Raw genomic sequence first — 13,823 nt, 5'->3', positions numbered from 1 at the left:
CTGTTAATTCTTTGTATATTCACTTTTCTTTTAATTAAAAACAGTTTGCGTTTGAGTAGAAAACAACTTGGGCTAATAACCATGTTTATGAGACCCAGGATAGACCTGTTTTAGGGTAGTACTCTTTCATCCCATTCTTACTCTTCTGTTCTCCTGTTAGACTGAATTGGTTTAAATCACTTGGTTTGACAAATGAATGGTTTTTGTAGCTCTCTTGAGTATATGTTAATATTAAGTGATAATCCACTATTTTATAATTTGGTGACAGTTTGATGCTAATGTTTACATATTTTCTCGTTTAGGGAACAGAAATTGGAAAACAGTGTAGTTACCATTTGATGATGTATTTAACTTCTGTCCCATTTCTCAAAACTTTGTAGCAGTTATATATTGTGCTTCTAAGACTCCGATTTGTTTTCCTTCTGCTTGTGTCTTACCTTTTTGCAGTAGTATTTTAATTTTCCTGTCATTGTGTCCTCATTTTTTTCCCTCTCTCTCTCTCTTTCCCTGTTAATTTTTAAAGTTTTGCCGCCTGCGTGTTTGAAAGCTTCTAATCTGCCTCTCTTCCCTTAGTGCCAGCAGGTTTATTTTTTGTTTTGCAAGCCTGCTCTGCCTCCTTACAGTATGACATCTGATGCTGGAGGGTCGCACTTTCAAAAATGAGTCAGCTGGTACATGGGGTTATCATCAGTTTTTAGCTCTTCTGTCTGAGACATACAAACAAGTTTGGAAGCAATCTTGGGGTACTTACCCACAAGGCTGGTGGAGACCAGGTGTGTCACAAAGGTGATTTGCTTGCTCCCTGGGGGAGAGGGTGGACTGAAATTTTTGCATTTGTGTCAGTGCCAAGTCACTGCCACCTCCAGCATGCCCCAATTTTTAGTTCTAATATAATTGTGCAAAATTGAAAATGTAAAGATACTTCAAAGAGGATCTAAAATACCAAAATATTTGAGCTGCTGGAGTCTTGCCTTTTTTTTTTTTCCCCTTTCTTTCTTTTCTTTTTCTTTTTTTTGCATTCTTGTCCTTGGACTCTGAGTGAACTGCAGTGAGGGGTAATTTTGAAAGTCTAATAAGTAAGATTTTTAAAAGCTAAGAAATGTGGAAAACAGTTTGTTTCCTTTTCTTTTTCTTTTATTCCCCCCCCCCCCTTTTTTTTTTTTTTTTTTTTGCTGGTGGCTCTGATTCTAAGAGTCTTGTTAAAGTTGTTCACAATTTGAAATCTCAAGTCAGTGATAAATTTAGGTTGTGATGTCATTTGGAAAATTTTAGTTTTTGATCTCTAAAAAAATTTTCTGAGAATTTGAGTTACCAGTCAATACTATGTTGATTTAACTTAGTATATATTGACTGATGCTGTTTATAAAACTGAATAGGGTAAGAGGAATTTATTTTTTACTGCATGGTAGGAATAGGCAAAATTCATTCATACCCCCAAATGAAAATAAGACTTTTTAATGTCTTAGAATTTTGAATATTTCTATGCAAGTTAGTAACAGTATATTGAAAAAGAATAGAAAACAACTGGCAACTTTTTATAATTGAAATCAGTTTACAGTTATCCATAGTAAAATTTTAATACCCCAGCTTGGTATACTTTTGATAGGTAGTGCATCTTGCCAGTATATTTTCAGGGAAGGTTAATTTCATTGTTGAACTAACATAATCATGATTAGAATGGTAAATCTGACTTAAAGTGTCTCAGAATTCACTAGGCCTATTAGATTAAATTATTTAGAGCAGAAGTTAGCAAACTTTTTCTCAATGGGCCAGATAATAAATAAATACTTTAGACTTTGTGGGACATACAGCTCTGTTGGAGTTTCCCAACTCTGCTCTTGTAGTATCAAAGCAGCCATAGATGATAATATATGTAAATGAATGAGTTGTGACTCTGTTCTAATAATACTACAAAAATAGATGCCTGACCCAGGCCTTAGTGTGTTGTCCCAGGAAATCGTTTGCTGACCCCTGACCTATGTATAGTTTAGGACTATGAATACCAGTGAATACTTTTAATATTTTGGATAACTAGTAGTTGGCTGCAGAAAGTTTCATAGTTGTATGTTTTTATTATAAATATTTGACTTTGTGAATAATTATGATTTATTATACATTTTACTCCTTTGTATGTTGGTATCTAAATGTAGTGTTCACAGTTTCCTTTCCTTAAAAAAATGCACTGACTTTTTTATTAGTCCAGCTTTTATAATAAACGTGTTGAATGGCAATCTAATTTGATCACTTTTTTCTTCTGTTGAAATCTTTAGTTACTTTTGAAACTGTTAACGATTAAATCTTGTTTTCAAAATTGTCTACTAATATAACATGTCTGCCCCTTTTTGGAATACGGAATATTTTGCTTAATTTTCCTCAATTGCATTTTACAGATCACCAGGAGAACCTCAGTCTGACGACATCGAAGCTAGCCGAATGTAAGTGTAACTTGGTTGTGGCTGTGGTGTCTTCTGAGTTACCCTAGATTGCTTTAAAGGTATTAAATTATTTGAAAATAATTTCTAGTTATAAAAGAGTAATACATTAAAAAATAAATTGGGAGAGAAGAGTGTACCTATTTTTCCTACCAAATAAATACCTCTAAACTTTGGTACCATGTCACTAAATTTCTGCATTAGATAGATGTAGACTCCTGGATTATAATGTGTTTTTGGTTACCTGGCAGTTGTAGGGAAATAGAGAGGGGAAGGAGTTCAGGTTACTATTTTTCCTACCAAATAAATACCTCTCAACTTTGGTACTGTGTCACCAGATTTCTACTTTTAGATAGATAGTTGTAGACTCCTGGATTGTAATGTGTTTTTGGTTACCTAGCAGTTGTGGGGAAATAGGGGAAGGAGTTCGGGTTAACGATCATTTATTAAACACTCCTTATTCAGCTGGTGATATGTTGTGGATACAAAGATGTGTAATAATTAGTTCCTAACACGCAGAATTTTATAGTCTACTCAGTTTGAAAGAAGCAAATCTTTAGTCCTTGTGGTAGAAGGATACCATTATGCAACAGGAACATAAAGGAGTACTGGTTACCTAGGTACACAGTAGGAACCTAATCCATGTGGTAGTGGAGTAGGTACCAGGGTAGGCCAAATTAAATCTTGAAGTGTAACTGGGAATTAGGTAGCAAAAACCATTGGCAGGGTTATTCTAAGCAGAAGTGTAGGTGAAGTTATATAGCAGCATAATGAGCATAGGGAACAGTAGGCAGTTGAAGATTTTTGCATCATAAACTGAAAGGCCCAAAAATGAGGAAGGTAAGACTTGATGGAAGGGCTAGAGCTTTGCCTGCTGTGTAGAAGACCTAGGCCTGTTTCATAGTTATTCGGGAGTCAATAAAGAATTTGCTAAGGAAAAGGTAGTAAACTTGTTAGACATAAAATTTTAATAGTTTTGGCAGCAGAGAAACAGTATTGAAGAGAAGTGTGTGGTGGTAGGGTAACCAGGGCTTTAGCAGTTCAGTCAGTGAAAGCCTTAAAAAGACACTTGACCTAATAGAAATTAAAGATAACATTCTCTCTGGCTGTAAGACAAATATTTAGAAAGTGAAATAGATAAGACTTCAGAGTTGGTTATAAGAATTTAAGAAGTTTAAAGTAATGGGAAGGTGGTAATTATTGAAGTAAAGTTTTTGAGGTAGAAAGGGTTAGAATGAAGAATATAGGTATAGGGATTGCTCTTGAATAAGGGCAAAGACCCCATCTTGTTAAACTAGAAGGAGGTAAAGTTGGATATGTGATGTTAACTGTGTTTGTAGGTGAGAATGGGAAGACAGGGTCATTTTTACCTGAAGTATTTTCTCAGTAAATTTGTTTAGGTCTGCTACACCACTGTTTCTGTCTCCTCTGAGATGATACTAGATACTTCTTATAAAGGAGGTTCAATTGTTGAGTAAGTTTAGAAACTAGTTAAGCAGGTTCTTTACTGAAAATAATGGAAATATACTTTAAAGTGCTGTTACACATTGTGAATCTCCAGGAAGCGATTATAAGAAGTATTTCTCAAATTTGTGTGTCTGTGTAACCTTTTTTTCCCCCAAACTTTTTTTTTCGGTAAAATACATGTAACAAAGTTTATTTTTAACTTTATTTTTTTATTTTTAACTGTGTAATTCTCTTACGGTCATACTGTTGTGCAACCACTGCCACCATCATCTCTAACAACTCTTCATTGTGTAATACTGACACTATATCCTTTAAACAATAACTCCCAGTACGCCCTTCTCCCCATCCTCTGGTAACCATCATTCTACTTCCTAGGCCTGTGATTTTGACCATTCTATCTCATGTACCTGGAATCATTTTTATCTGTCTTTTTGTGATGGCTTATTTCACTTAGCCTAATTTCCTCAAGTTCACCCACATTGTTGCATGTCAGAATTTTCTTCCTTTTTATTGCTAAATAATACTGTGTGTGTGTGTGTGTGTGTGTGTGTGTGTACGGCATTGTGTTTATCCTTTCACCCATTGATGGACACTTGGGTTACTTTCATGTTTTTGTACCCTTTGAGACCCTGCTTTGATTTCTTTGGGTATATACCCACAAGTGGGATTGCTGGATCATGTGGTAATTCTTTTTTTAATTTTTTGAGGAACTTCTATACTGTTTTCTATAGTGACTGCACCATTTTATGTTCCAACCAAGGGTTATTTTTCCACATTCTTGTCAGTACTTTTAATTATCTGTTTTTGATAGTTGCCATCCTAATGAAGTTATTTTTTAATTGTAACTTTGTGGCCATGTAACTTCCTAAGAAATAAGTTTTAATAGTATTTGTGGAGCACAGAGTTTGATTAGGGAACTTGAGGAACCTGTGAAAACTTGGAAGAGTCTAGGGGAAATGAGTGAAGTAGAAGACCACGTAATATTGACTCACATATGCTACTGAGTGGCCATTTGAAGTTAGGAAACTTAATCATACTTGGAATTTCAAGACTTTTCTTTAATAGCCAGAAAAGAGGCATGGTATTTCAAGGTTGGGTGCTAGCAAAACAGATAGGATAGAACAACTAATGGCATGTGCGTAGGTTGTTAACACTGAAGTAGTTGAATTTATGTCATTGGTGATGGCCATAATTGGTTAAGTTATAAAAAGCCAGATAAGTCAAATAAATAGTTTAGTGTAAATGAATTTTTTAGAACGACGTAGATGATGATGATCAAGGGTTGGGTGTTCAATATTCCTTTGGTAGTGATTGGCTGACATAGAGAGGAGGTGAAACTTTTTGAAGAAAGTCAGGTATTTTGGGCGTGAGGGGAGCTCAAGTGTTGGGATAGATCATGAACATAGACATTGCAGCATGACCGTCATGTAACTGGGGGCAAAATGGAGCCTTTAGTGTAATGGGTATAATTTACCAGAAGAGAGGGTAAAGGTATTAGGTAGATAACATGACTTTCAAAATGTAAGTTGTGTTTGTGTTATTTTTATTTTGTTTAGATGGACATTGTTTCAAATGCAAGGAATTAGAAGAGGAATGGTGGACTTAGTTTTAGTTGTCTATGAAAAAGTTCACAGAAAAGGGAAACAAGATAAGCAGTGTCTTTTGGAGTAATCCAGACTTTAGTGAAAGCTAAGAGGTTGGGGATTATATAAAACAGTTGAAGATTAGGGACAACCTGTATTATAAGTGTTTTTCTAAGGATCTTAGTAGAGTTAAATTGGTGGGACAAATCAGTAGTAAAGAATAGGAAAGGGTAGTGAAGCTTGGTACTTGTAAAAATCAAGGATGACAAGAATCTGAGGCATGATAGGATATTGTCACAAGATTCCAGATGAAGCTCTGGTATTAAGTTCTGGTTGAGTTCAGCAAAAAACTTGACCATGTTAAGGTAGAATAGCAGGAAATTAGACTTACCACAGTGTCTTGATAATGGTGTGTAACGTTCCAGACATAATCTCTGTATTATAGCTCTAAGTCTTCATGTCTGCCCCCATTTCTCAAATTCCTATACCTGTGGAAACCATACCAGGCAGTAGTTTCTAGGTGAATAGGTCAATGTTTATTCTACCATAATTTTGTGAGTCTTGATTTACAGAATAGATAATGAAGGATTCTTGGTTTTACCTATGAATTAGTTATGATCTTTGATTAATGGCAACATCTTATATTTATTGAAGTACGATGTTTTGGGCACTTGGAGACACGTTTGCATTTGGCATGTTTTAACTAGGGAGCATCTTGGGTGAATTTTAAAGGGTAATTATATAAAATTAAAGACTATATGTATTTGTTTTTAGAAATTCTTAGTGTCTCTAGGGTGCAGAAAAACAGTAAAAATTTTCAACATTTGCGTGCCATTCTATAGTCTAACCTAGAAATAGAACTAACACAATAATCCAGATCCTTTTTTTTTTTTTTTTTTTTAAGATTTTATGTATTTGACAGAGATCACAAGAAGACAGAGAGGCAGGCAGAGAGAGAGGAAGGGAAGCTGACTCCCTGCTGGGCAGAGAGCCAGATGTGGGGCCTGATCCCAGGACTCTGGGATCATGACCTGAGCCAAAAGCAGAGGCTTTAACCCACTGAGCCACCCAGGCACCCCAATCCAGATCTTTTTATTGTGTGTATATTCTCTCTGTAGTTGGTTTAAACTTCTATATTAGTGACATCTTTTTGCACATATTAATTTAGATTCTTTAATTTTTTTTAATGATTTCAAAGGAGTTTCTAATAACTTCAGATTTCTTATCCTTTGGTATTTACTCTCCACACCTGTATTTAATGCTTAGGTTGTTTTCCAGTGTATAACGAAGACAGTAAATTGAACAAGGGTAGAAGTATCAATTGACTTAGGGTTCAGTATATGTCAGGGCTGTTTAAATAAATACTTAGTTTTCTATAAATGTTGGTATGACCTAAAACCCAGACTCTGGGTAAGAGCATTATCAGCTCTCATATTTTTACCTCCAACTCCGACTTACCCTCTAAATTGTAGACTCATATATCCAATAATTGAATGTCTGATTTTCAAACTTATCAAGTCCAAAATAGCTCTTCATTTTTATCCTCTCAAATCTACTTGTCTTGTTATTTTGCCATCCTAGTTGGTAGCAACTCTTTTTTTTCTTCCAGTTTATCCAAAACTTAGAAGCGTCTTGATTTCTATTCGTCTCACTCAAATTATCAGCAGATCATGTTGACTCCACCTTGAAAATACCATAATTCAACCCCTTGTCTTTTTATACTATTTCCACCTCTGTCACTCTTATTAAAGCCATCAGCTCTTGTCAAAAGAATGCAGTTGTTTCGCAGTAGTCTTGCTGCTTCCATCCTTGCTCCTTTCACTGTATTTTCTATGTAGCTGCCAGAGTGATTTTTTTAAAAGATGTATTTATTTATTCTAGAGAAAGAGAGAGGACATGAGTGGGAGAGGCAGAGGGAGAGAGAATCTGAAGCAGACTCCATGCTGAGCATGGGAGCCTTACACAGGGCTCTATCCCACAACCCTGTGATCATGACCTGAGCAGAAACCAAGAGTTGGTTGCTTAAGTGACTGCACCACGTAGTCCTCCCCACAATGAACTTTTTCTTTTTTTTTTAAAGATTTTATTTATTTATTTGTCAGAGAGAGCGAGAGTGAGTGAGCACAGGCAGACAGAGTGGCAGGCAGAGGCAGAGGGAAAAGCAGGCTCCCTGCTGAGCAAGAAGCCTGATGTGGGACTCGATCCCAGGACGCTGGGATCCTGACCTGAGCTGAAGGCAGCCTCTTAACCAACTGAGCCACCCAGGTGTCCCCACAATGAACTTTTTAAAACTAAAGTTAGACCATGTTATATATGCTCAAAACCTTGCAAGGGCTTCCCATCTTAGAGTAAAATCTGAGGATCTGCAAGGCCCTGTATGAGCTTCCTTGCTTTTGTGTGGCCTTTCCATTTCTCTTGCTCATCTTTGCACTGGCTTTATATCTTGTCCTTATGCTTTCATGTTCTTAAGACTTGTGCCATTTGTTTGTGACCCTTCTCTGATATCCACATGGCTTCCTTTTCGTTGCCTCAGAGCGCTCTGCTTAAATGATGCCGTATCAGAGAGGCCTTTGTTGACCAACTTTATTGAAGAATGGTCATGTTCTGTGTTCTCTATTAGCCTTACCCTGTTAGATTTATCATCATGGGATTTAATGTCACTTGACTTGTTGCATATTGATTTCTTTGTTTTCTGGTTCATTTAATTCTAGGGTAGAAGTCTATTGAGAGTGCCTGGTCTACAATAGGTAATAAATACTTAATATATGAAAGTGAAATTACTAAATTAATGCAAAATGTTTATTTCTTCCTTTTTAATTCCCTTATAGAAATGTAGGAAGAATGTTCTGACCTCAGGTTATGTGTAAATAAGTAATAAATATGTAAACAACCCATAGAACTTGTGTAGTAGCACCTGATTTTCAGTTGTGGAAGTTTCTTTTGATATATCTTCAAGTTCAGAGTTTCTTTCTTTAGCTTCTAGTTTGTTATTAAGCTCATCAAAGATTGCTGTTACAGTTGTTACAGAACTCAGGCTTTTTTGGTTTGGGTCTTTGGTTTTTCTTTGCTTACATTGTTCAGCTGTTTTTTCATGCTGTTTACTTTATCTATTAGATCCCTTTCATATCAGTCACAGGTGTTTTAAGTTTTTGGTGTGATAATTCCAACATCTCTGCTATATTTAGTTCTCGTGCTTGCTATCTTTACAGAGTGGTTTTTTTTTGTTTGTTTGTTTTTGTTTTTTTTTTTTTGCCTGAAGGCAAAATTACGCCTCATAGTTTTTCTTGATAGCTGGTATGACTTCCCAGGTAAAAAGAATTGCTATAAGTAAGCCAATATGGTGGTAAGGTATAGGGGAAAGGAAGCATTCTATAGTCCTGTTTCAGTCTCAGTCTTCTGGTGAGCCTGCCTGTGTCTCAGGATTGTGAACTTCACAAATATTTCTCATTTTTTTTTTTTTTCCTCCTCTCTTAAGTGGGGCAGGATGACTAGAGTGGGCTAGAATTGGATGTTTCTCTTACACAGGTCAGCTAGGGTCTGAGAATACCTGATAGATTAGGCTTGGGTTAACTAGTTTATTCTGAGGCCAAGCCTTAAGCGCTCTGGTGTATCTATCTCTTAACGTTCCTTTTTCACTCCCCTGCTAGAAGCATGAGGGGATTTTCCTCCAACATTTGCTCTGAGAATGTGGTCGAACTTCTTGATGTAAATAGCACAAAATTTGGGGGGATTTGCTGGGGCTAGGCCCCCTAGAGTTTTTAACAATTAAGACTTTTCTGTGCTGAACCTACAGAAATTTGTGCATGAAGTTTAGGTTTTCCTGTCCCATCACAGGTTCCTCTGGCAATTTCCTGCTCTCTGCTTCAGTAAGCCATGACTCCCTGTATTTGCCTTTCTCTCTAGTCTTTGGAGCAGCAGTCTGTTCTGTATTCTTGTCTCTCTCAATAGAAGAAGAGTTACTCATTTTTTAGTCTGTTCAGCTTTTTACCTGTTATTAGATTAGAGTAGCAGCTTCCTAGCTGTTCTGTGTATAACTGAGAAGTCAGAAATTGAGATATAGCTTGGATGCTTTTATTTTCTGTATGAAGTGGGAGGAAAATATTTCTGTATGACTTCCACTTGAGGTATACTTAGTGTGTATAATAGTGTTTATGGATTAAATAACATCTTGAAGTACATTCTGAAGTAAAAGATACAAATTTCTTGAATCGAATAGAGATCTTTTTTCATGATCCTTTCATAGACTCTAATGTCATGTTCTTTGCATATTTTTTTTATACTTCTGATATACTTATGAAACTGGGAGGTTTTTTAAAAAAATACATACTTTTGTTCCACTTTGTTTTAAATTCTAGTATAACTAACATACAGTGTTAGGTCAGTTTCAGATGCAGTATAGTGATTCAGTAGTTCTTTGCATTATTTAGTGCTCATCACAGTAAATATATGCTTATAATCCCCTTTACCTGTTTCTTCTCTCCCCCCTTCTTGGTTACCATCCCTTCTGGTAACCATCAGTTTGGATCTCTGTAGTTAAGAGTCTGTTTCTTGGTTTATGTCTTTCTTTGTTTCGTTTTCTTAAATTGTGCATATGAGTGAAATCGTACAATGTTTGTTTCTCTCTGACTGACTTATGGCACTTAGCATTATACCCTTTAGATCCATCCATGTTGTTGCAAATGGCAAGATTTCATTCTTTTTTATGGCTGATACTCCATTGTGTGTGTGTGTGTGTAGATACTAGATGTATAGATACACACACTCCACATCTTTATCCATTCATCTGTTGATAGACAGTTGATTGCTTCCATATCCTGGCTATTGTAAATAATGCTGTAGTAAACGTAGGGTGCAAATATCTTTTTGAATTAATGTTTTCATAGATAAATACCCAGTAGTGGAATTACTGTATCATATGGTAATCCTATTTTAAATTTTCTGAGGAAACTCCATACTGTTTTCCATGAGTGGTTGCACAGTTTGCATTCCAACCAACAGTGCACAAGGGTTCCTTATTCTGAAACTGGGAGGTGTTATGGTTAAATACTATAAAAAGGTAGGGCTAATTGACACTGTTATCGAGATAATATCAGAAGAGAAATTGAAGGATTTTTATTAAAGTTTCATGATTTGCTAGGTTCTGAAAATATAAAGAAGTTATTTGGTCGTGTCTCAGAGAGCTTACCATTTAAATAATAGGCAGTTATAATGAGGTGTGCTGAGAGTAGGTACAGGTTGCTGTGGGAGCAGAGAAGGGATATGTAATCATCTTGGAAACCATATCTAAGCTGAGTCTTTGAGAATAACTTGGTATAAACAGAGATCATAGTATTCTAGGCAAGAAGAAAACTTTTGAGACCTGGAGCCAATGAGGACAGCAGAAACACATCCTTTGAACTGTAGAAGTTCAGTATCACTGGAATGTAGATTTAGGAGATGGGGGAAGGGTGCCAAAAAATGTAGCTGGAAGAGAAAGCCTTGATCAGATAGTGAAAGGCCTTGACACTACTGAAAAGTCCTGGGTTTTCTGATAGATTTAGGAGGTAGTGAAAATGTCAGGCATAGAAGTCACCTGAGTCCTAGTCTGTTTACTTTTCTACCAAATGAAGCATCATATAAGCTTATATACATTCTCTTTTACCTTTTTTTTTTTTTGAGGATGGGCGATGGGGAGAGGGAGAGAATCTTAAGCAGGCTTCACACCCAGTGTGGAGCTTACAGGCTGGATCTCACAACCCTGAGATCATGACCTGAGCTGAGATAGTCAGACGCTTAACCAACTGAGTTACCCGGGCAACCTTATACGTTCTTTTTTAAATAGAGGGTATCAAGCTTCTTGTTCCTGGTAGAGATGGATGAGTAGATGGACTGCATCTGGCTGAGTCTTCTCAGAAAATAGAATGAGCAAGACCTGGCCATTTTTGTTGAAATACTCTAATAAAAGGGTTTTTAGAATCAATGTGAAGTATGCATTTTATTTATTATATCTTAATGTGTCCCTAAAAAGGTTTTAGGAAACATTAATGGAAATGGTGTACTTTTATTATATAGAACTTACTAGCTATAAATGGGATTCAAAGCTAAAAGTGGTCATTGAAAAGAAAAAGGATGCCATTACCCCTAAGTTCTTTAAAAGCAGGACTTTCTGATTTACTGGGTCCTTTTTTGGCTTCTCCAGTCTCTTAGGATAATCATAAGTATTAAAGGATATACATAACAAAAACCATTCACCGTAGGCTAATGAATGTTCATGGTTTTTGTTATTTCAGTTATTTCAGTTGTAGTACTACCTTCTACCCAGTTACCGACAACAGAAACCTAGGCATTTAGCTCTTTCCACACTTTTTGGCCCTACAAACTACATCTTTTAAATATTATCTTGCAGTAGTTTTCTTCTGTCCATTCCTGCTGCTACTACTTCTTTCTCTGGTGTTTTACAGTAGTCATCACCTAACTAGATTGCCTGCTTCCACTCTTGCCAGCTTTGGTCCCAGTTTACGAAATGTAGTTAATCATAAAAGCAGATTTGACTTAGTCACTTACTTGCTTAAATCCTTTTGTGACTTGTATTGCAGGTGTTCGTATTCAATGGTTTATGAATGGTATATGAATCTTCTAAACTTTTTGCAAGATGGAGTACATGTGCATTTTATGGGGAGAAAGTCGTCTTTATTGATTACTCCTGCTGACTAAAATCAGAATTCCTTATTTCTTACAGAGTCTCATAATCTGGCTCCTCCCTGCCATTTCATATTTTTGAGTCCTTTTTTTGAACTTTTATACTGTTGAACCTAAGTTATCATAAGCTGTTCTCAGGCCCTTGTGCCTTTACTCCCTCATTTCTTTCTTACCAGAAACATTCTGTTTTTTTGTGTGTCATCAGCTGCTAGTCATCCTTATCTTGGCTAAGTTGCCTTTCTTTAAATTGCCATACCTCTATATTTCCTATGCTATTAAAGTCATCTGGCTTTTACCTCCTTAAACAGTAAGTTTCCTGAAGAAAGCGCCCATATGAAGGTAGTCAGAGGACCTGGAATAGTACTAGATTCTCAATCAGAGTTTGAACTATGGTGAAGGAGACATTTGGAAGCCACCAGGTATTACCTTGAAAGAAGATGAAACAGCCCAGAGAGAATTTAAAAGAGAAAGTCTCTCATGGCTGGTCCCTGGAGAGTATAAACATTTCCAGATTAGAAAGGGAAATCTGAAGAACAACCAGAGAGAAAGGAGGAAATCAGGAAATGGTGTCCGGAAAGCACACAGTAAGTTTCCAGAAGGTCTCCATTTCTCAGCAAGGTTAAACAAAATAAGGAGTGAAAAGTGATGACTCGGGGCGCTTGGGTGGCTCAGTGGATTGAGCCACTGCCTTTGGCTCAGGTCATGATCTCGGGGTCCTGGGATCAAGCCCCACATCAGGCTCTCTGCTCGGCGGGGAGCCTGCTTCCCCCTCTCTGCCTGACTCTCTGCCTACTTGTGATCTCTCTCTCTGTCAAATATATAAATAAAATCTAAAAAAAAAAAAAAGGTGATGACTCAGCAAGAATGGTTTCTGCTTCACTAGATAAGAGAGGCTAGGTTATAGATGCAGCAAGCCTTGACCTGTTTGTTTCCCACACACTGTTATCTTGTTCTCCACTGATGCTTCTGGACTATTGTTATTGTCTCAGCATGAAAATTCCTGCTCCTTTAAAGCTACAATGTGTATATCTCCTCTGTCTTTATTGTTTGGTGACCTCCTAGTCACTTCACAGCCTTTGAGGAACTCATACTCTAACCCCAGATCGCTGAAGTCTTTGTTTATATGCTTAACTTGGAACTCTCTAGCATCTTAATTCCCCAACCATTTTGTCTTCAAAAATCTTGACCTCTGCTTTGCTGCACCTTCCTATTCCCTTGGGCATGCTAATGTTTATTGTTAAATGTTAATTAAAACGCCCATTTCAGGTTGTTGTCTTTTTATGCTTTCTTTCTTACTTTCTCTCATCCCGTCTGTTTTTCCTTATCTTTGAGTTTTAGCCTTCTGGTTCTTCTGCTTCCTGGCATAGAATGTTCAGACCCAGGAGATTGAATAGATCATATTCTGTATGTTCCCTTTTCACTCTGTTGGTTATTTCCTTTGCTGTACAGAAGTTAAGTTCATTGTAGTCCTATTTGTCTATTTTTTGCTTTTATTGTGTATGCTTTTGGTGTTATATTGAAGAATGTATTGCCAAATCCAGTATCATGAAGCTGTTTCTCTGCGTTTATTTTGGGAGTTTTATAATGTCAGGTTTTATGTTTAGGTCTTTAATCCATTTTGAGTTAACTTTTTTTTTTTTCATGTAGTATGAGATGTAAGGGT

General features: G+C 36.6%; 1 protein-coding gene across 10 annotated transcripts in view; it reads left to right on the top strand.

The window, feature by feature from the left end:
- UBE3A (ubiquitin protein ligase E3A) overlaps positions 1-13,823 on the top strand; it is a 92,754-nt gene that overhangs the window by 27,709 nt on the left and 51,222 nt on the right. For 8 of the 10 annotated variants that reach the window (XM_032342277.1, XM_032342273.1, XM_032342274.1 and 5 more), the window contains one exon: positions 2,391-2,435. The exons of 1 other annotated variant lie outside the window; for it this stretch is intronic. In XM_032342277.1, the coding sequence (XP_032198168.1) occupies positions 2,434-2,435 (2 nt within the window). In that variant the 5' untranslated portion in view covers positions 2,391-2,433. Of the gene's footprint in view, positions 1-720; positions 774-2,390; positions 2,436-13,823 lie in introns of those variants that run through there. One more of the 10 variants, XM_032342279.1, reaches the window with a different exon arrangement.

The sequence above is a fragment of the Mustela erminea genome, chromosome 5 (assembly GCF_009829155.1).
Source record: "Mustela erminea isolate mMusErm1 chromosome 5, mMusErm1.Pri, whole genome shotgun sequence".
In the NCBI taxonomy this organism is placed as follows: Eukaryota; Metazoa; Chordata; class Mammalia; order Carnivora; family Mustelidae; genus Mustela; species Mustela erminea.
The sequence above is the reverse complement of the archived record's forward strand: the minus strand, read 5'-3'. Positions and strand labels throughout refer to the sequence as shown.